The sequence below is a fragment of the Urocampus carinirostris genome, chromosome 15 (assembly GCF_059441175.1).
Source record: "Urocampus carinirostris isolate Australia breed hairy pipefish chromosome 15, RoL_Ucar_1.0, whole genome shotgun sequence".
NCBI classification, from domain to species: domain Eukaryota; kingdom Metazoa; phylum Chordata; class Actinopteri; order Syngnathiformes; family Syngnathidae; genus Urocampus; species Urocampus carinirostris.
This window is the reverse complement of record NC_142363.1, coordinates 29,623,819-29,647,625: the sequence shown is the minus strand read 5'-3', so window position 1 is coordinate 29,647,625 and position 23,807 is coordinate 29,623,819. Positions and strand designations below refer to the sequence as shown.

Genomic DNA, 23,807 nt, shown 5'->3' with positions numbered 1-23,807 from the left:
TCTACTCTCCCGTCCCAGCTTTTGACCTCTTTTTGTCCCGGACTTCTTCTCTCCTATTCTGGCTTACGACTCACTTCCGACCACGTTTTTGCTCTCCTGTCCCGGCTACTGACTCGTTTTTACGTCCCCGACACCGCCATCACTCGCCACGGAAGATCCACTTCCGCGTTAGGAGCACAATCCGAGTATCAGAGCGAACTGCTTCCCACGTCCAGCAATCACCGGATCGTGGGGGCAACCCTTTCTCTTTCTTCCCAAAAAACTGAGAAATGCAACGCAAGTGGGTCCTGTCTCCGTTCTAGTCTTGACAGGCATCAATGTGTTACAAGACACTAATAACCTTGTAATGTAGGCGATCTATGAAAAAGTCGGCAGACCTGTACCACATTGAAATAGATTTTGTCCTGATTACTGATGCTGGGCACCTGAGTCTGCTCCGTTGGTGCCAACAGCCGTGGACCCTGAATGGCTGGTGACCTCTTTTTAAACCCCCGCCTTCCTGTCAACATTCGTCAGATCGTCTGCGAACATTAGCTACACGCAAGGCAAGCTCTTTTGACTCCTGACTCTATCCTGCCCCGTTTTCCGTCTGATTCCCGTTGCCGACATGTCACCCCACTCTTGTTTCTTGGCATATCTAAGGCTATCAAAGAAGCAAAGGTTTCTTTGGGCTGTCTTTGCAGATAACTTTACAAGTTCATAACCTATGACAAAACAAACCCAATCTGGAATTTTTGAAGGCGTGTCCAGGTTTCTATTTCATGGTACTATACCAAAATTAGCGTGGCAGGGAGGAGCTACAAGTAATGTAGTGCGCCTGATAGAGTGTTGTGTTAAAACCAAACCAACAGCAGCGTGGAATTTAATTTTATTAAGCAGGAGGCAGGCAGGTAACGGGGCAAAACAGGTCAGGTAACAGGCAGGCAGAACGGAGCGTAGTCAGGTCCGGAAACAGGTTTGCAACGAAGATCAGGCAGAAAAAGCAGGACAGGAATGGAGTCGGATGAAAAGGCTTACTGAGCTGAAGGCAACAGTTCGCGTAACGATCTGACGGCTTCCTCTTGGAAGCCGGGGGTTTAAAAAGAGAGTGACAGCCAATCAGCTGTCCAGGCTGTTGGCGCCAACTAAGCCGTCGCAGGTGGGCTCAATCGGCAATCATGACAGGCACATCCTAGAACCATTTTTTGTACTTACAAATGTTTCAAGTTACAAAGCTACTCCCAGAACGAAATTAATTTGGAAATAGCAATACCACTGTACGAGCGTGTGGATTACATGTGATCCAAAGATGGACGACCTAAATCATCAGCCGCGGGCGATCATCATCCTCACGTTCTGATTGGCTGAAAACAGTGCTGTCGGATCTTTTCATTTCACTTAGTCTTTCCGTTTTGCCCCTTCCTCTCTCGTATCTCACTCTTGTATCCTTTATCTCTTCATCTCTTTCATTCTCTCTCTCTGTCACGTAGCGGAGCGGGAAACAGGAAAGGACCCATTCGCGAAGACGTACTCAGAATTTATTAGGGGGAAAGAGGAGGAGGACTAGAAATCCACTCAAAAGAAAAGAATGTCCAAAAACAAACGGATCATACCAAAAACAAAACAGGATCAAATACGGGCAGATTCACAGAACTAAGCATTTAATAGGTTAAAGTCTCACATAAGTCTCACGGAGTTTAACCAGGTTGAACAAACGTTCCAGCAAAGCGCAGTTTAAAAGGGCGCGTTTAAGTACCCACAGAAGCAATCAGTCAATGCGAGTCAGCCGGTGTCCATGGGCGGGGCCAACTGGGCGCAATGGCAACCGCGCAAGACATGACACTCTCTACCCCACTGGTTTTGTCTCTCTTGTATTTCATTTCCTTCTTTCCCAAACTACATTTCTTTGCTTGTAATGTCCTATAATTTTCTTTTTTTTTCTCTTTCAACTTCTCTTGAATCCTCTTTTGTTCTATCACCCTCTTTCATATTTCTCTCCTATCCCATTTCCTCTCTTATCCCCCTCTTCCGTTCTCTTAGTCAGCTGATATATTATAACATAGCAAGTAACTGATTAGGGCAGCACAGCGGTTAACGCGTGTGCGGCACAGTGCTGGGGTCGAACCTGCTGCGTGGAGTTTGCATGTTCTCCCTGTGCTTGTGTGAGTTTACTCCGGTTTACTCCCACATTCCAAAAACATGCATGTTAGGTCCAAATTGTCCCTCAGTGTGAATGAGCGAGTGAGTTGTCTGTCCCTGTGTGCCCTGGGACTGGCTGGCAAACAGATCAGGGTGTCCCCTGCCCACTGCCCGAGGATGGCTGGGATGGACTCCAGCACCCCCGTAGCCCTACTGAGGATAAGCAGTGCAGATAATGGATGGATGGAAGTAACTGATTATCAGGAGACTTTTTTTGCATCGGGCCGATAACTGTGATGTCTGAAAATGACTGCACATCCCTTCTACTAAAAACAAAAACAAACGATATCGGTGAAACCATGTTAGCTCTGAAAAAGAAAACCTCAGCAAAACTCGGTTGGTTTATTTCAAGAAATTTAACAAAAGTCTCTGGACAGTTTTTTGTCAAGCAGAGATCTGGTCCAGTCTCTGGAGGACCGCGTTTGCCATCTTCATGTAGGCCCGGGCCTGGACCGGAACAAAGGATAAGTCACATATTAATCCAAATCATCCAATGTGAGGATTGAAACAAGCCAAAAAAGACAAACCACCTCGGCGCTACCAGGCGAAGACACCACCACGGGTTTCCCACTGTCGGATGTTAGTCGGATGTTGATGTGAAGGGGAATATCACCTGTGCAACCGATCAATAAAATCAGTCATTTTTCCTAAATGCTTCAAGTTAACCATTTATTTTTGTTTCTAAGTAGAGCTGTGTGATACCAGAAAAACTATTACTTAATCAATTTAACACTTCATTACTATTATTTGGGCAGCACGGCGGGGCAGTGGTTAGGGCTTGTGCAGCACAGTTCATGTCATGGGAACCTCCTGCGTGGGTTCAAATCCAGCTCCAGACTTCCTGTGCGGAGTTTGTATGTTCTCCCCGTGCTTGCGTGGGTTTCCTCCGGGCACTCCGGTTTCCTCCCACGTTCCAAAAACATGCATTTCAGGTGAATTGGCCGGTCAGAATTGTCCCTAGGTGTGAATGAGCGAATGAGTTGTCTGTCCCTGTGTGCCCTGCAATTGGCTGGCAACCAGTTGAGGGTGTCCCCTGCCCACTGCCCGGAGATGGCTGGGATGGGCTCCAGCCCCCCCACGATCCTAATGAGGATAAGCGTTACGGCTAATGAGATGAGATGAGATTACTATTACTTCATTTTGACACTTCTACCTTCTCAACTAGAACTTGTTTTGATTTATTACAGGAAATCATGTCAAAATAATCAACCAGTCAATTGAGTAACTAAAAAAATGATGAAAATGATGAAAAGTGACACCAAATGTAAAATATTTGTCAGGACCCAGTCGGTGGACCCAGTCGGTGGACCCAGTCGGTGGACCCAGCTGCGTAACGTTTTCACACAAGCTTTATTTTACGGGAATGGGGCAGTCATGCGCGTGAACACAAATACCAGGGATGCGGCGATCGCTAGGCGGAAGAAGTGAGACAGAGAAGTCAGAGGCAGGCGAGATCGAGGCCGGACAGGACAGATGGGATCAATACAGGACAAACGGGTAGATCCCGGACGGGACGGACGGTATCGATACCGGAGCAGGATACCGGACAGGACGAGACTAGCAGGATCAATACCGTATACCAAAGACTAGAGCAAGATACCGGACAGGACGAGATAGGCGGGATCGATAGGGGATACTGGAGAAAGATACTGGGCAGAAGGACACAGACGAGATCGATATCGGATACTGGAGACTGGAGCAAGATACCAGACAGGAGGAGACAGACAAGATCCATACCGGATACTGGAGACGGAAGCAAGATACCGGACAGGACGAGACAGACGGGGTGGACACTGGACACTAGAGCAAGATACCTGTTTTTTCTGGCTTTTTAATTTTGTTCTTGCTCTTTTTTCTCTTTTGTTTTTTCCTTTATTTTTCTTGAATTTAATGTCTTTTTTCTTCTTTTTGTCTGTCTTACTTTTTTATTGCCTTTTCCTTTTAACTTTTTCTTTTTTTTCTTGTTTTTCCTTGCTTTTTACTTCTCTTGCTTCTTTGAAGGAATTTTCTATCACTTTTGCTAGAATATAAGATAATGGGTACTGATGGTCGGCAACCAGTTCAGGATGTCCCCTGCCCACTCCCAGAAGATAGCTGAGATGGGCTCCAGCACCCCCGTGACCCTACTGAGGATGAGTAGTACAGATAATGCATGGACGGATGGGTACTGATGGTGCCCGAATAATACCGCCTTCTTCATCCATCCATCCATTATAGGGTTGCGGGGGTGCTGGAGCCCATCCCAGCTATCTTTGGGTAGTGGGCAGGGGACACCCTGAACTGGTTGCCAGCCAGTCTCAGGGAACATGGAGACATAAAACTCACTCGCTCATTCACACCTAGGGACAATTTGGACCGGCCAATTAACCTGAAATGAATGTTTTTGGGGGGCAGCACGGCGGCGCAGTGGTTAGCGCATGTGCGGCACAGTTCATGTCTTGGGAACCTTCTGCGTGGGTTCAAATCCAGCTCCAGACTTCCTGTGCCGAGTTTGTATGTTCTCCCCGTGCTTGCGTGGGTTTCCTCCTGGCACTCCGGTTTCCTCCCACATTCCAAAAACATGTATATCAGGTTAATTGGCCGGTCCAAATTGTCCCTAGATATGAATGAGCAAGCGAATTGTCAGTCTCCGTGTGCCCTCTGACTGGCTGGCAAGCAGTTCAGGGTGTCCCCTTGCCCACTGCCCGATGTATGCTGGGATGGGCTTCAGCACCCCCACGACCCTACTGAGGATAAGCGGTGTAGCTGATGAGATGAGAATGTTTTTGGGAATGTAGGAAGAAAGCAGAATGCCCAAAGGAAACCCACACAGACACGGGGAGAACATGCAAACTCCACACTGGGAGGCTGCGATTGCTGGACTTGAACCCTGAACCTGCACCGTTGGGCTGATGTTTATGATGTCTTGTGTATTGTCTCAAAGGACTTCTTGTGATTAAGGGCTATACAAATACATTTTCATGTTTTGTTCTGTTATACACAAATAAATACAGTATTGACCCTACCTAAAAAAGAGACTCCCAGTGTGTCCGCCAGTTGCCTGGCGCCGCCCGAGCCGAAAATATCCGTCTGATGGCCACACTTGGGACACTCGAACGTGCTCATGTTCTGCACCAGGCCCAGAACCTGCAAGAATTTAAATTTACCAGGGGGAGTTAGCCACGCCCCCCCCAAAAATATCCTGTTCACTGTCCTGTCCAGTATAAATCTTAATACTGTCAGTTCTGCATTGGATTCCCTGAAAACTCCATACCTGTCAACTTTTACGTATTCCCCAATTTTTATACATTTTATTGATCATTTCAAATTGTGTGATTTTTGAACCCCAAAAAATATTTTTTGTTACACCAATCTCTTGCCCATTTTAGCTCTAATCCGGATTGTCTCGGACACTGGTAGCAGATAACAATGTCATCATAAATTGCCAATATTGTTGCGGTAAACTATCAAATGTTACCCATAATATGCCCAGGGTTGGGTAGGGTTACTTTAACTGGATTACTTTCAATGACTTTTGGATGACTCCAATACCAAATATGCTAATAAAAGACAAAAGAAACTAAATAGGAATAAAATTACTTAATTTTGTGCAGGCTTGGGGAGTAACGGAATATATGGAACGGCAAAAATGATGTTGGATTTATTTTCATTTTGTTTCTGTCGCATTTATTGTTAGTTTTGCCGGAGATCGAAGAAATCAAAGCCAGGAGAGAAAGCTTACCACGTGTTGTGAGTCATCATTTTATTCATATTTAGTTTCTTTTGTCTTTTATTAGCATATTTGGTATTGGAGTAATCCAAAAGTAATCAAAAGTAATCAAGTTAAAGTAACCCTACCCAACCCTGAATATGCCTAGCTAAATTTTACCTCAAGTGTGGAAAGAACTCGGGAAAATCTTGAAGGAATTGTTTTTGTTTTTTTATCTGGTAAATAAAATAAACTTATTTCCACAAATTATATTGGTTTTTAGTCTACATAGTCTCTCTTGCTGTGAGTAAATAGGTGCCACGTTAAGTTTGTACAGTTTATTATCGCTTAATAAGCAGAATTGCGATCATTATTCAGGGCAGGGATGTCCAAACCTTTTGAGAAAGCAGGCTAGATTTGGTGAGCTGAAAATGTGTTAGGGCTGAATATTCAGCCTGTTCTTTGAAGAGTCTTTAAAGTGAAAGGTTCGCATTGCTTGGCGATCAGCGTTGCAACCTCTTAACTCGCCTGTGTAGCATTTTCATTTGACTCTTCTCGTTCTTTTGAAAAAACTGTACCGTTAAAACAGCTTCCGGTTGCTTCACCTTTTCACACCGTTCAGTTCCAGTTAGCTTGTCTTAGTCATGTTCGATCTGGCAGTGCCTCTTGATATTAAATTCTTTGGAAACAGCCACAGTCTCTTGGCAAATTAGGCAGACGCAGTTCTTTCAGATTTTCGAAGAAAAAAAGACTCCGATATCACTTATTTGGGGCGGCATTAGCTCAGGAGGTAGAGCGCTTGTCTTGGGATCAAGGTTCGATTCCCGACTCCTCCGTGTTATATGTCAAAGTGTCCTTGGGCAGAGTGTTTGAATGGGTAAGTGTGAAGCACATTGTAAAGAGCTTTCGGAAGTCTTCATTGACTTGAGAAGCGCTATATAAATGCAGACCATTTACATATCAGAGGCAGCCCTCACAGTCTACTTTCCTTTTTTTTATTTACAGTCGGAAATGTCGGAAATAGGGTGGGGTTAAAATTCTCACAGAAAGCCAAGGGCAAGGTGGCTAAAGGGCTACTGCCATCATCTGGTGAAATGGTGCAAATGTATCTTTTATTGGCAAGCCACATAGTACAGTGGAACCTCGGTTTTCGAACGCCTCTCAGTTCGAACAAATCGGAGTCCGACCAAAAATTGAGAAATTCTTGCTTCGCTGTTCGGTCAATAAATCAGAGTTTGAATGCCGGTAATGCGTGAGTGCGTACGCTAGGGTGCGATGCTGAGCGGTGTACGGGTGTTTTAGCCCCTTATTATGCCTCCGAAGAAAGTCAGTGGAAGCAGCAAAGTTGCTACAGGTGAAAAAAGAAAAGTAGTGCGTACAACTATTGCATTTAAGAAAGAAATAATAGCAAAATATGAAGGAGGTGTGCGAGTGTCTGATCTTGCTAGGGAATACAGTATGGCTAAATCTACGAACAGTACGATACTAAAGAATAAGGAGGCTATGAAATCTAGTGATGTGACTAAGGGAGTGAGTGCTATAAGCAAGCAACGGCCATCCACCTGCGCCTTCTGCTGACCACCACAAAGGTAAGAAATCCTATCCATAATTCTTTTCTTTATGCTTTTTATTTTTACACGTTCATGTTAGCGTAATCTTTCGTACGGAAGATTATGATAACGCGAACGTACGATTAGCCTGGGTTAGCTTTATGTGGGTGTTGGAACGGAGCCCAACTTTCAGGGTGTTGGAACGGAGCAATGAATGAATGATTTCCAATGAACTGCTCACCACTTGTTGTGGAGACCCGGGTGCTAAATGACTTGTAAACGACCTGATTTTTTTATTTTTACACGTTCATGTTAGCGTAATTTTTCGTACGGAAGATTACGATAACGCGGACGTACGATTAGCCTGGGTTAGCTTTATGTTTACATTAAACATTCAAGGTAAACATTCAGGGTGTTGGAACGGATTAAAACGATTTACATTATTTTCAATGGGAAAAATTATTTCGGTGATCGAACAAATCGGTTTTCGAACAGGGTTCTGGAACGGATTATGGTCGAGAACCCAGGTTCCACTGTATTCATTTTATGACAGAGGCCGGACTTTGGACATGCCTGATTTAGGGGATCTATTGCTGAATTCAACAGGTATGATATTCTCCAATGTTTATGCAATCACTTTCTTTTACCGGCGTGTTGACTTTTTTAAACATTTCCACTCCTCTGCGCGCATCCAGCAGGGCCACGTCCTGAGGCGTCGACACGATCACGGCGCCTGCGTGCAGAGGAAAAGTTATCTTCGCTGAACGAGAGCATCGAAATTTCAGGATCTGAAGAACGAGTGCTGTAAATTCCGGACTATAAGCCGCGACTTTTTTCACAAATGTTCAGCCCTGCGGCTTATTCAGTGAAGCGGCCAATTTATGAAATTTTTCTAACGGCCACCAGCGGCACTCCAGTACGAAAGGTAAGATTTAGACCGGTGGAATATATGCGCCGAGGAAGACTGCATCCTCATAGTTTACGTTACGTTCGAATTGTGCGTAGACAAAGGTTCTTTCCTATGATGAGGAAGACGCCCTTGATGGCGATAGTTATAAGGAGAAAGATGAGGACACTTCCCCGTGATTTCACAATTGCGGTGAGGCTTTTTACACAGCTACGCTTCATGCGTAGCGAGCGTGTTAGGAGCAGCGTTGTGGTACCTTTCACAGGCACGGTTTGGGATGAAAGTTATATTATCATTATTAAAACTTTGAAAACTCTCTCGGTGTACTGTCTTTCTTTGTAAATATGTGTAACCATGTATAATATGTATTTGCAACTGTATATTTTTTGTAATGTATTTATTTTAGAGACTTATTGTGATATGTTTTCTACCGTCGAATCAAAAAGAAGGGGCGGAGCAAACGCGGGCTGACGGGAAATCGGGTGAAGCTGAGTTAAATCTGTTTGTTGTTGCAGCGGACAATAGTGGATATTTATTTTTCCCACCCTTAACTTTGGAAATATACATTTTTATTCATTGGATTACTTTTAACGGGACCCGGACTTTTAAGGTCTGCATTAAATTGTAAATACCGGTATCATTTTCCGCTTATATTGCTCAATGTGGTAATTGCATGTGTACTATATTTGTAGTCACAATTGCGGCATCTAAGGCCAGAATTCGAGTTAAACTTGTGACTTTGTTACATGTTTCATTGTGGGCTCATGCGGCCTATATTCAGGTGCGGCCTGTGTAAGGACAAAATCAGTAAAGTCTATAAAATATGGTGCATGCGGCTTATAATCAGGTGCGCTCTATAGTCCAGATTTTACGGTAATCATAGTGGCCACAAGTGTGCGAGCTACAATATGAAATCATTTAGATGTGACTGTTAGGAGGGATGTTTGATAACCGCTTTTTTCCGGCAGATATTCAATAAAATCCAGACTCTGGAGACCAAAAGTACTTATTAGTTTTAGGTTTGTGTTTATTTTTGTTTACAAATACAACATAGTTACACAGCTTGGGTAAATATGTATCCGAAAAGTAGAGTTATAAACTAGAGCTTCACTTTATCTATCAGTCAATCTGCCATTACAGACGCTGCCCTACCTACGAATGATCCGGACGATTGTTTGTAAGTTGAATTAGTTCGTAAGTTGCTTCAGAGCTAAATTTTGTATGTTTAAGGTTTATAGAAGTAAGTTTAAGGCTTGTATAAGTAACCTGTATTGTTTTGTACTAAAAAATACACATTTTATAAAATAATATGTATCTATAAAGATAAAGTTAAGTTTAACTTACTTTTGGAAGATGGGCTTCAACAGTCAAGTTAAAAGAGGGCGGAGAAAGGCATTCCGACCATTTTCTCAACCGCATCAAGCTTTCTTATTCCACTTTCATTTCAAAAGAAACTGCTCGCCTCTTCTTCACACTTTACATCTGTAAGGTATATTACATCTAGTTATTTGTAATTTTCTGAATTACTCACGTTACAAATGGCTCTGATGGAATATACTTGATTTCATACTATTTTTTATTACTTGTTCTCTATTTTTCTACTCTTTCATATGATTCTGTTTAAAAACACGCATACTTTCAGTCTTTATTTTGAAGGGTACAGGAAACTCATCATGGTATGTTTTTACAACTGCTTGACTTCTAAATAAAAACAATCGCGTCACTGGGCCACGGTGAGAAAGAGGAGTCATTCAAAGGAGTGGGTCCGTTTTTCTCCCCCGCGGTAACTGGGGGCCTCCTGTTGATATCAAACCTACATCTTCCTTGACTCATATCAGCCAGAGATTAATATCCCAAATTAATCTGTCAACATCAACCGTATTGAATGGATGCACAAGATAATAAACAATAAAATGTCAAAGTTCTTAGCGCGCTGGAGATACAGTATAGAATGCTTACACACGAACTAGGAAGAGAAAGCCAGATTTCTTCTTCTTGGGGTGAATGCTGGGTAGCGGCGGAAAGAAGCACTACAGAAATGTCCTGTACTCGGAAAACGGCGAACACAATACAAAATCTAACTAATATTTTTCGACACACCGAAAAAAAAAACGTTCCTATCTACCGTTTTTCCTAAGTTGAATGGTTGTAAGTAGGGGAGCGTCTGTATCACTAATTCTTATCAAGTGTCACTATCTTAGCTGTATACATTAATGGCTTTATGAATTAAAACAGATATACAAAAAGCTGATGTGAAGAGGGAGGAACTACCAGAGGTGGGTAGATTAGCCAAACATGTTACTCAAGTAAAAGTACTGTAACTTCGGAATATTACTCAAGTACAAGTAAAAGGAGTCATCCAAATTCGTACTTGAGTAAAAGTAAAAAAAAAGTACTTGGTGAAAACGTTTCTCAAGTACGTCGTCGTTATTGATTATTTGAAAACCACCAATCGGATCATCAAATTATCAAAGTCCATCCAATTAACAAAAAAAATACATTTAATTTAAAAGTAGATTAAAATAATCGTTGGAAATTTGAGTGCTTTAATAAACAGTAAAATAAAAAAAATAGTATTAATGAAATAAATAAATGAAGCACATGTAGCATCTCTGTCTCTCTTTTTCTCTTTCTTTGTTCCTCTTTGTCTCTTTCTCTCTCGGTCTTTTTACCTTTTTTGCTCTGTCTTCCTTTCTTTTCTCTCACTCACTTGCTTTCCCCTTCCATCTTTCGACCACTCTCTCTCTCTCTCTCTCTCTTCCTTTCTCTCTTAGTCCCTTTCTCCCTTTCTCTTCTACTCTTTTCTTTCCTTCTCTATTTATCTCTTTCAATTTATCTTTGGATATTTTTCTTTTTCTCTCTTTCTTTCCACCTATCTCACTATTTCTCTTTTTATCTCTTTGGTTTTTCTCACATTCTCTCTTTTTCTCTCTCTCTAGAATTAATGTATGATAATTGAATTACAGTTATGAAACAAATAATTATTTGACTCGCTAATCCTCCACATATTTGAGAATAAAAGTGTGCCTTTATATTCATCCTATTAACCTTTTCATACTTATATTATTGTAATTCTTTTTTCATTCCCCTTAACTCGAATGACATTTTTTTCAAGAATTAGCCTCTCTCTCACAACTAGGGTGTGTGGACTTTTGATCATTAGCATTATGCTAGTTCAAACCTGCAACCGGGATGCTCTGTGTGATGGTCAACTGGACATCGCCCGTCCCAGGTGGCATGTCGATAACCAGGTAGTCTAGAGACCCCCACTCCACCTGAATATGCACATTAATAGATATATGATATATATATATTAAAAAAATTGTACACAAATACACACACACAACGCGAACGCTACGGCCCCAATCATATTGCAATAAGCAGTAGCTATCAGGGTGGAAAATAATATATAAAGGCTCTTTGAACACAGTTGGGTATTGTTCACACATACGTCATAGACAAAATGTTCAAATGTAATCATTATAAGGACACTTAAAACTACACACCCAACCTATCACAACCCTCATTCTTGGAGTCCCTTGCATGCTTGAAAATAGTGAAAATACTTACCAATACCGATACAGTACCACGAGTATTTTGGCTGAAATTTTAGAAAATTACTCTTATATTTCGCAATACATTTTATTTAAAATCACTTCTTTTGCCTATGACGCCCTTAATCACCAGAAATGCTGTACAGACTACAGACTATCATTACACCAAACCCTGATCTAAAACCTGTATGAAGGAAAGGAAAAACTCAAAAACCTCAGCATGAGGATTGTGTTAACAATGCCCAACTGAATTCAAATTCAAATTTTATCTGCTTTTATCTTATGAAATGAAATGATCTGCATTTATATAGCGCTTTTCAAGTCAATGGAGACTTCTGTTGGAATTATATGCATATATTTATCCTACAGTTGACATTAATATGTTATAAGTGTTCTCAGCCCTTTTTGTTTTCAGCCGTAAGCTGTTCTTCAAGGCCAAGAGTTGTTTTTTGTTCAGTCTGTCTCACATTCCAATGGATGCACCCTGACCTGGAATAATCTGTATATGCAATAACTCAAGTTGTTTTTCATCGAAAACCTTGGAAGAAGAAAAGGAAGTGTCCGCACAGAAACCAGCTGTGATCATCGGGCGGAAAGCAAGGAGTGCGAAGATTTAGCTTGGGTAAATATGTATCCGAAAAGTAGAGTTATAAACTAGAGCTTCACTTTATCTATCAATCAATCTGCCATTACAGACGCTGCCCTACCTACGAATGATCCGGACGATCGTTTGTAAGTTGAATTAGTTCGTAAGTTGCTTCAGAGCTAATTTTTGTATGTTTAAGGTTTATAGAAGTAAGTTTAAGGCTTGTATAAGTAACCTGTATTGTTTTGTACTAAAAAAATACACATTTTATAAAATAATATGTATCTATAAAGATAAAGTTAAGTTTAACTTACTTTTGGAAGATGGGCTTCAACAGTCAACTGAATTCAAATTCAAATTTTATCTGCTTTTATCTTATGAAATGAAATGATCTGCATTTATATAGCGCTTTTCAAGTCAATGGAGACTTCTGTTGGAATTATATGCATATATTTATCCTACAGTTGACATTAATATGTTATAAGTGTTCTCAGCCCTTTTTGTTTTCAGCCGTAAGCTGTTCTTCAAGGCCAAGAGTTGTTTTTTGTTCAGTCTGTCTCACATTCCAATGGATGCACCCTGACCTGGAATAATCTGTATATGCAATAACTCAAGTTGTTTTTCATCGAAAACCTTGGAAGAAGAAAAGGAAGTGTCCGCACAGAAACCAGCTGTGATCATCGGGCGGAAAGCAAGGAGTGCGAAGATTTGATTAACTCCGCGTAGCAACAGTCAGAATGAAGTCTCCACCAGTAAGATAGAGCCCTTCCTTTGGAGGCGGAAACTTATGGACAATAGAATAAAAGTAAGATACAGAACCGAAACGGGGCTTCGCGACGGGGCCACAGAGAAGAGTGAGCAGGAGATTTGTAACAGCCCGGTCTCCGCCGCTCTCATTATAATGATTAATAAATAACCAATTCTCAATGACCGATTCTCTATGTCTTCTTTTATTTCAGAGCGTTTTATTAAAAATGTTGGGGACTTAAACCTAACAACTTCCCAAAGTACTTTACAATGTGCTTCATATTACATGTACTTTCACACACATTCACACACCAATAACGGCCGCGCAGCCATGCAAGGCGCCAACCTGCTTATTGGGGGCATTAGGGGTTCAGTGTCTTGCCCAAAGACACTTCGACATATGACACGGAGGGGCCGGGAATCGAACCTGCGATCCCAAGACGAGCGCTCTACCTCCTGAGCTAATGCCGCTTTTATCTTACTTTTAGCAACGCTGTTCAGGACATGCAACACATTAGGAAGTGGCAATGGAGTATCGGGGGGAGTTTCATGCTCGTCCCCGCATTGTTTTGTTCGTGTAGCAAGAAATTAGTAAAAGTAAGAAAAGGCCTGTTTTCAAGTCCAGTCCAAACCCAAAAATGATAAAAAATGCACATACTTGCACGCGCCACAGAAAGAGCTTGAGAGAGACTACAACGATGACTTAGGCCAGAAGATGGCATCAGTGAGTAAAAACTTATTAATTCTTTACAGAACATTTTAACCCTACTTCCACTAATTTATCTGGTAATAACAAAGTAATAACATAGTAATAACATAAGTTATTTTAGAAATGATTGTTAAGGGTTGGAGACCCTTGCTAGAGACTCTGGGACGGAAAGCTTATTTCCCAAACCTGTCGTAGCAGCTTTTCGAGGGCCGACATGACCATGAGGCCCCTCCACACGATGGGGGCGTCTTCGTCCACCAGGAAGCCCATGGACATGCTAACAGGACACAAGGAAACATGAAAGAGGGACTCTCGAGACTGCCCAAACGCTTCATTCTAGCAAAAGCCGGGCGGCCTGCAGGTTTTTGGATGACATGTTTTCTTCGCAGACTCACCAAGGAACTCCGTAGTTGGTCAGGGGAATCATGCGATTGTCTGGGAACACACACAAAAAGAGTTCAATATTTGTATCTACTTGATGAATCAATGTCTAACGAGCGTTTCTCAAAACAACGCCTGCCGTCCTCCGTCAGCGTCCAGTTATCAACAGAACTAGACAAAATATTCTGCATTTGGAACGTCCTGACCTGTCATTGAACTAAAGCCTACTCCGTGAAAATCTTCATTGCATTATGAGTCAATCGTATAAAATCCTTTATAGTCAAATGTATAAAATCATTCAGTAGCCAGCAGACTGGTTCTGATAGTAGCTCACCAGTGATGAGTCATTTTCCAGGAAATGTAAATTCTAACCGTCATGATGCTTTTCGTGGTTGACTAAGCCTTCTATTGATTACAACCTGGTAATACCATAGTAACAACATAGTAGAAAAAGAAGAATGCCTCTCGTCTTAATAAACTGGTGAGGAAAGCGGGCATTGTTGTGGGCAGAGAGCTGGACAGCCTGACAACAGTAGCCGAGAGACGGGCAATGAAAAAGCTGCTGTCAATCATGGACAATTCATGGCATCCACTACACAGCATCATTTCCAGACAGAAGAACAGCTTCAGCGACAGACCGCTGTCACAATCTTGTTCCACGGACAGACCGAGATCATTTCTCCCTCATGCCATGAGGCTCTTTGACTCCACCCGGGGGAGTAAAAGCCCACATTAAACCCCACCCCCACATTTGCAAACCTTCCTGGGTTTTAAATAACACAGTGGCGGTTAATTTTGACCCAAGGAAAACAGGAGGGTAAAACTAGAAATAGTTGCGCTGTTTATTTATGACTGAGAATTTTTGGGTGGTTGGTACAATACAAAATCCACTGAATGGATTGTTCCTTTTTTTTTCATTGACCACAGTTTTCATAACGCATCATATATGAATATTGCTTGTGTTGACCGTGCATTACTGTGAGTGAGTTCCGGGTTTCCTTTCAAGTTCATCATTTTGGGAATGGATGGACCGTAGACGTCGGCGTCGAGTAGACCGACAGACTTTGCCTGAAAGGACAAAACAGTCCAAGTAACTCAACGTGCGTCACGTTCTGTAATGCGAATCGGATGTACAAATGTAGAGATTTCAACGCAAGGTCCAAAAGTTCTGAGGTGAGGAATGTAGGGTGAAATTGTCATATGGTGGGGATAGAAACCTATGGTAATGAGAAATTACCTTCTACACTCCTGCTACATCCACTGTATCCACTACATCCCAAGGGATATACAGAGACCACCGGATCTCCCTGGAAGATTTGCCCGCCTGCCGACAACGACAACGACGGAGCAAAGGCTGAGCTAAGCTAAGAAGGCGACCACACAGACCAGCGCTTCCAAGCATGTTCAACCAACGCCAGATCCATCGTCCACAATGAGTGAATTGAGCTGCGGATCGCCACCAACAACGTCCGAAATTGGAGGATTTTTTTTTTGTTATCACGGAATCTTGGCTTTCCCGACGCCGCATTACATCACCGGCTCGAACGAGACGAAGACTCCGGTAAAAACAGGGGTCGGAGACTACGCGCTACAATAATAGCGGAACCATTGACACACACTGCTCACTCGATATGGAGTTTCTAGCAGTATCGTGCAGACCCTTCTATGTACCGGAAGAGTTAACTGTGGTCTTTGTGTTTGCTGTTTACTTTCCACCGCTAACCGTGTCACCGGATGCTAACGTTAGCATAGCGCTAAATCTCCCGCCCGCTGCTATCAACAAACAGCAGCTTGCACACCCCAACGGAGCTTTATCGTCGACGGCGACTTTAATCGGGCATGTTTATGGACTGTACTCCCAAATCCATTCAATTGTGGACTGAGCAATTCGGAAAAACGCTGGACTATGTGTAATGTAAGATCAAAACATTCGGGTTTATCCGGCAACTCTGTTTGACCTGTCACCGTCAATCATATTTAAGTATGTCACGTAGCCACGCCCACTTCCGGTCCCCACCCACTTCCAGTCCCGCCCCTTTATGATTAATGAACATTATAAATACATAGGCATGTTAAGGGAAAATTACATTTAATCTACTTTTGGTGTAACGTGACTTGAGCCGGTACAGTGGAGTTAGTTGGTGGATGCAGAGGAGGGAAGAGTGATAGGTTGGTCGTTTTGGTTGTAACATTTCTCAGAATTCACTGTGTGAATATAACTTGTTTTTATAATCCTAAATATAAAACCAATCTTTCACACACACACACACACACACACACACACACATGAAGTAACGGTTCAATAATCAATCTAATTGCATCTCTTGTACGTTTATCAGTTTTGTACTCTTTTATTTTGAAGTTGCATTTCCGGTGTATATATCTGTTTCCTGTGTGACTAAAGTTAACTAGACACACGGGGGCGCGGAGTGTGGCCGGGAGCCCAGCTGGGGCGAGCGGCGTTTGGGCCATCACCAATGCTAATAAATTTTATTTACCTTAATGCTTGTTTTTATTTGTTTAATTCTGCCAACATAGAGTTCATATAAGTTTTAACTTTATCAATTGACAGTGGATTTGAATGAAAATTCATTTGATAACTTCTTCTTCTTGCCAGGATTGTCATGCCCCTGTTAGATTTTGCGCCTTTAAGGGCCTTCTTATTCTTACTAATCGTCCCTATTGTCGATTGATTACAGCCATATTCCTTAGCATGGGTGACGATACATGTGCCTTCTTTGTATTTTTTGTCACAGGATTTGTTTCCATTGTTATCATATTCTTTCTTCTCCCTTTAGCATCACTGTCTCTGCACCCACGAATAACCAACTAGAGTTTTTGCGTGAGATTCTGAACTGAACAAAGGGGGACAGATCAAGCATTGTGGGAGGAAATTTAGCCAACAGTAGATTAATCTTCATGATGGCATGACACAAACACCATAAAGAATAATTTTACGTTTTTCAGCAGACGAAATAAGTCGTTGTTGATGTCGTACAATGGGGAAAAAGCTGTAACGAGGGACCAATTATACATTGTTACATGAAAGTATTATAAGCTAGGGAAGATATAACCCAGGGGTCTGTACCCAAAAGTGTCATGATTGCTGATTCGGGGCACCTGCGACTGCCCTGTTGGCACCGATTGGCTCCCTGACTCTTTTTAAACCCCAGTCTTCCAAGATGAAGCTGTCAGACCGTCTGCGAACCTATGCTCTCAGCTAGGCGAGCTTTGTACTATGCGACATTATGCTGCCCTGTTTTTTCCTGCCTGATACCCGTTGTTGACCTGTTTCTGGACCCGTTTCTGCTTTGCTCCTCCGTCCCAGCCATCGACCTGTTTTGCCTCGTTTCCTGCCTGATACCTGTCGCCGACCTTTTTTCTGGACTCGTTACCGCCCTTGCTCCTCTGTCCGAGCTATCGACCAGTTTTCCCGCTGCCTACGACTATCCTCGCTCGACACGGAAGTGCCACTTCCGCGTTCCTACCATCAGTGACCATCGATCATCGGATGGTGGAAGCAAGCACTGCTCTTTTTCTCAATAAAAACTGAGTTAAACGAACGCTATTGGGTCCTGTCTCCGTTTCTGTCTTGTGACAAAAAGAGTATTATGTTAAAAAACTGGGAATATTGAGCTTCCTCACCGGCTGGTTGGCCATCAACGCCAGGGCCAGGTTGACTGCAGAGACAAGAAAGAGATTTTTTCTAAAATCTGACGTGCAGAAGCAAAGTAATGGAAATATGGCGAGCCGTACCCGCTGTTGTGGACTTTCCCACTCCGCCTTTCCCCGAAGCTACCAGAAGCACCTTCTTGACCCCGGCGATGGGCTTCTGCTTGGGGAGACCCCGAGCCATCTGTTGCTTCTGACGCTCCGCTAAGGCCTTGGCGTCCACCGACCTCTGCAAGCATGTACCGTAAATTCCGGACTATAGGCCGCTACCTTTTTCCCAAACTTTCAACCCTGCGGCTTATTCAGTGATGCGGCCAATTTATGTCATTTTTCTAACGGCCGCCAGCGGCGCTCCAGTACAAAAGGTAAGATTTAGACCGGTGGAATATATGATAGAGAAGAGAGAGAGGGAGAGAGAGCGGAAAAACAAAAGAGATTAAAAGAGTAGTGAGAGAGGGGGTAAAAACTGGAGAGAAAGAATGAAATCCAAAGAGAAATAGAGAGAAAGAGAAAACAAGAGAAAAGAGAAGAGAAGGAGAAAAGGGGAGAAGGAGAGAAAACAGAGAGTGAAAGAGAAAGTGAGAAAAAAAGGGAGGAAAAGAGACAGAGAGAGAGAGAGAGAGAGAGAGAGAGAGCGAAAGAAATACAAGTACAGTGCCTTTGTCAACATTAAGTGGACATAATTCAACCAGCAGCTCGTTTTTCTCTTGCGCTTCTTCACTAAGTTAAATTATTCAAGAAATTAAATCTTGCCCCCATGTGGAAATGCCGGTCTCTTGTCCGTCTTTTCACAAAAAGAAACGAGAGCGCATGGTTAGGTGGTGTTTGGTTAATGGAGTCAGATAACTAATTCGAACAATTTGGTAAACGGTACATTTATAATACTAAAATCTAACAGCATCTACAGACAATACACAGTCAACCTCAACACTAAATATAGGTAATAACAGAATGTCCAGCTTCCTCCCCCAGGTTGGACAAGCTATGACAGGCTTCCTTTGAATATATATTGTCTCCTAAAGTTTTCCTGGCAATATTTTCCAAGATTTCGTCATTTACGGTTATTTGACGTCATCCCAGATGACGCCAAAACAGTCATGGTTGATGACGTCACCGTATTAGTCAAGCAACCGGAAGTGATTATGCACCTAGACTACCAATTCGAAATAATGCGTGTAGAGCAAAAGTAAACCGCCTTTGTTGCTAAAAACAAAAACGAAAACAACATAACATTGCAGTATTTTTTGACGCAACAAGGGGTTTAACTGAACTAATCAAATTAAAACATAAATTTTAACTTGGAAAAAAAATCATACTTCCGTTATTTTCGTTGGCAAAAACTTGATGCAATCGAAAAAAATATAAATAATAATAAAAAATCAAAATACTTACATTCCAGCGTTTAAAATACAAACGGTAAAAGGAATCGGGTTTGCTTTGTGATCTCGCTTGTAAAATATGTGAATTGTGGGCAAATATTCTCATGAAACAAGAAAATCGGCTGTAAGAGAAGTGCGCCATGTTGGAGCTCCTCGATGTTGTTGTGTGATGCGCGTCACTGCTGCGCAAAAGGAGAGCATTTAAAAATATATGCTTTCTATTTTTATTGTTCAAAATTAATTGAGATTGTGTTTTATTTTTTTAATGTGATCATAAGTATTCATTATTTCGAATGGCAAATTGATTTAAGAAAATTACTTTTTTTTTTACTTTCGTTTTGAATCAACCAGGAAGTGCATGTTTTGATGTGTTCTCCACCTCCTGTTTTTAGCTATGCAGTATAGAGTTTAGTTTACTCATTTGTTTGGGTGATTAAATAATATCCCAGAAGAGTGTTTTGCAGATTTAAATGGCAGAGAAAATTGATTTTGCAGCTCCGGTAGCTCGCACCGTTTTGCAGCAATGTTTGCAGGCACGGCTGCAGGTGAAGCAGCAAGACGAACATCAACAAGCAGAATGGGTTCAGGTCAGAAATCGAATTTTCACTTTGATTCCATGACCAAAATCGCAAAAATATCCTCTCTGAAAATGGTCTCGATTCTTGTCATCAAAACGAAAGTGAAACACGGTTTGGAAAGCCCTTAAAAATGTACTCATAGTTTTTATTATGTTGGTTGCAGATTGAAAGAGGAATGGTGGTCTACATTTGTTTCTTCAAGGGGGCAACTGAAGAGATTCTTCCGAAGATGGGTGGGTTGGACTTTTTTTATCGCCTCCTTGTGAACTACACTTGTAATTTTACAAAGTAATGTACCTATAATTGACCTTTGGTGTGACGTGACCTGAGTTGGTACAGTGGGGTAGTGGGTGGATGCAAAGGCGGAGGAGACAGTGGATTCAACTCAAAACAGATTTAAACACTTGCACGGATTGTCATGCCCTTAAAGACATTCCTTCGATCACCTCCTTGTTCTTAATAATTACACTAGAAAATTTTTTTTTGCACTACTGGCAGTTCTCTTATACCTAGCCACTCCTTTGCACATCTGTTCTCCTCTGCACTATCGTACTCCAGTGTTATTGTTATTGTATAGTGAAACGTTTACCTGACTGCCCATTTTGCACATCTGTTTAGCTGCTCCTCTTGCACTCTTTGCACTACTGTATAATACTATACATAGCTATAATTATTTAGTATATTATTAGTACTTCAATACTCCAACTTAATACAACATTTTATTTATATCTGTACATTCGAGGAAACTGCGGGTCAGATGTATCGGCATTTTGTTCCGTATACACGTGTACAAGAATGACAATAAAGTAAATCTCAATCTGAATCTGAATATATAGTTACGTCCGTAGTCCTTAACTATACTGGTGCCTTAATGGTATGTCTTCATGATGACAAATTTTGTTTCCAAGAAGAAGAGCATGTCCATATCCCAATCTTTTCTTTAAAACAAACCATAAATTATCCCAGTAAGATTGTATTCTTGGGCAAAGTCAACATATATGAATGTGGTCAAGATCCACCTCTCCACATGTTCCCCAGCATTGTTGTTGAATCTCGGAAAAAACAACCTATTTAAAGTTCAAAATCTTTTGATTTCTTCTCTCCTTATGTTGAGTGTCTACTAAAGATTAAACTTATCAGCCGCACACATTTATGCCCGAATACCTTAAAGTTTGTAGGTATGCGAAAAAATTGTTTTGAAGCTGTGAAAACGACCTTAACGTGGTGCCGAAAAATCGACTACTTTCACATAGTCAACTGGGAATTTCAGGTTTACTTTTAATATATAATGTTCAGTGAGAGAAATGAAAGGAGGGAAGGCGCCTGGGTTGGATGGTTGTACTGCTGAATGCTTGAAGAAAGATGGCACGGCTATGATTGGCTGGTTAGGACACTTGTTGAATGTATGCTTTTTAGGTGGTGTGGTTCCTGTGGTTAGGGGCCCTCTCTCCCTTTTAATTTATTTATTATTATTATTTTTTTTGTAAATGTTTGTCTTGCTGTCGGTCACCCCTCTGGAGGGATAAGACCCAGGTAGATAGATAGATAGATAGATAGATAGATAGATAACCTGGGAATTTCCTGTAATAGACATTTAAACGAACATTCCCTTCTCACTAACAGTTTCCACGCTGCTCAACATTCGTCTGTGCGAGTCTTCCTCCGGGAAGATGGTTTCGGTTTTGGACCTCCCCGGAAGCCTGTTGGTGGTCCCTCAGGCCACGCTGGGGGGCAAAGCCAAAGGCAGGACCATGCAGTATCACAACAACGTGGCCAAGGAGGACGGACTGCGACTCTACGAGCAGTTTGTGGACCTGTGCCGAAAGGAAATGACGGCGGATGGCGTCGGTGTTCAACACGGGACTTACGGGAACAGGCAGGTCCTTCAGATGCAAACCAACGGACCTTACACACACCTCATGGAATTCTGAATACAACCTGAATTTGAATTCTTTAATAAGAAGTCAGCTCTCTTGGATTCTTTTGTTGTTTTGGGATAAAAATGATTTAAATTTAGTAGATACCCCGGTATACAATGTCCTCACCTTACGATATTTTTACGCTTCAATGTGGAATAAATGTTTTTTTCGGCGCCTCGTTTGGAATTTTTCCTCACCATATTACAGGGGTGCCATGTCATACAGATAGAAAGCCTAAATAGAAATGTAAACAACACATTTTATTAAACGACATATCTATCTAATCTATACAAACAACTTTATAAATCCCGATGTGTGTGTTTGTATGTGACCTATAGGGTCTAAAATTCCCGAACCAATTTCCGTGAAAATGTACACAGTTGTGCGTAAGGCCTCTGCGAGTGTCTTTAGGTTTCATTTCAAGGGTATCTATCGATCTACCTTGGTCATATCCCTCAAGAGGGGTGACCGACAGCAAGACAAACACATACAAAATAAAGAAAATCTAAAAAAAAAAAGGGAAAAGAAGCAAAAACACACACAAACATTTTTGGGCCATGGCCAACCCAAATGCCCAAACACCCCAACAAGTTAAGCACCTCGGTACCTAAGTCGGTCATGCTTTCGTCCCTCCAGATGAAACGGGACACCAGAAAGCGGCCATGTCACTTGGGTCAGGGTGACACAACACACTCTTCTGTTCAACAGCAGGGCCTGACATTTTTCACTGGTTTACCCCTGCCGCATCATATGGGTGCTCTGCCCATAACTGAGAACGTGTCCAACATCCCACTATCCTTTCACAACACTTCTCCACTCACCAACAAAGGCACCAGCAAAGATCTGCTTTCATCAGACCTCCTTTTGCCAGGGTCTCCATCGCCCTCTGGTGGCTAATTTTGATACTGCAGCTCTCGACAACCGACCGCTCCAAGCACCCAAATCCAATCTTCTATCGGCCATTTTACCGACTGAAAATCTTATATATATATTCCAATATAATCAGATAAATAAAGCAATATATTCTCATGGCTCTGTCGGTAAATTTTCATTTTCAACAAAGCACAAAAGACAAATTTTTACTTGAGCAATTTCTCTTGGTCACCATTGTTGGGAATTAAATACAATATAATGTATCGTTTACCAAATTATTCGAATTAGTCATCTGACTCCATTAACCAAACATAACCTCCATTCACCCAACAATGCATGCTCTTTTCTTTTCGGGAAAATATGGGCAAGAGACCGGAATTTCGACACTGGGGAAGATTTATTTTCTTAAAGTATTTAACTAAGTGAATTCCATCGAATTAGCCGAATTATTGTCGAATTAGTAGAATTAGTCTTCGTCGAGCCTTCCTGTCAATTGTCCCTCGCGATTGATTTTCTGAAGTTCTTCCTCTGCCCACGTCCCTTCACAAGCCGGCGTGTCGGCCACCCCCATGGGCGGGTCCTCGTTGCCACCTCGTCTGGAGAAACTCAAAGCAACACAAAGCGTTTCCACGTCCTCAGGGCCTTGTTCTCCAAACATCGCCCACCATCTGCTTCAGAATTCTGTTATCAACAGAACTAAACAAAACATTCGCATTCTGAACGGCGCGACCTGTCATTGACCTTAAGCCTTCTCTGTGAAAAATCTTCATTGCATTCAATAAATGTAACATGTATAAAGTCCCTTATAGTCAAAAAAATAAAATCCTTCACCATCAAAATAGGGATCAAATAAATAAGGAGCAAGCGGGGGAAAAGCAGCCTTGTTGGCTGTTGTGTTTATACTGCAGGGCAACAAGTAGAAATATATTGTTATTATGATGTTTTTTTATTTTCATTTTTTTTCTTTTTTTCCAAGATAATTTCTCCAAATCGCATAATAGCGGGAAACTTCATTTTTGTACTAGTAACTACCAGACTTTCAGCGGTCAAAAACTCCCATCATTTCCGGCACCTTCTCCTCCCCTT

The 23,807-nt window shown here is 41.9% G+C and overlaps 2 protein-coding genes across 2 annotated transcripts; one reads left to right on the top strand and one right to left on the bottom strand.

Moving 5' to 3' along the window:
- Positions 1–1,929: 1,929 nt before the first annotated feature.
- Positions 1,930–19,510, bottom strand: nubpl (nucleotide binding protein-like). The gene is made up of 11 exons (XM_088354708.1): positions 19,365–19,510; positions 18,057–18,201; positions 17,946–17,980; positions 15,278–15,368; positions 14,315–14,354; positions 14,106–14,196; positions 11,505–11,598; positions 8,064–8,149; positions 5,184–5,304; positions 2,709–2,791; positions 1,930–2,625 (listed from the first exon to the last, which is right to left on the bottom strand). Exons 1-11 carry the CDS (start codon positions 19,491–19,493, stop codon positions 2,563–2,565), a joined length of 978 nt encoding a protein of 325 aa, XP_088210834.1. The 5' UTR covers positions 19,494–19,510; the 3' UTR covers positions 1,930–2,562.
- On the top strand, positions 19,119–22,021 carry dtd2 (D-aminoacyl-tRNA deacylase 2). The gene is made up of 3 exons (XM_088354709.1): positions 19,119–19,938; positions 20,093–20,162; positions 21,553–22,021. Exons 1-3 carry the CDS (start codon positions 19,822–19,824, stop codon positions 21,858–21,860), a joined length of 495 nt encoding a protein of 164 aa, XP_088210835.1. The 5' UTR covers positions 19,119–19,821; the 3' UTR covers positions 21,861–22,021.
- Positions 22,022–23,807: the final 1,786 nt, after the last annotated feature.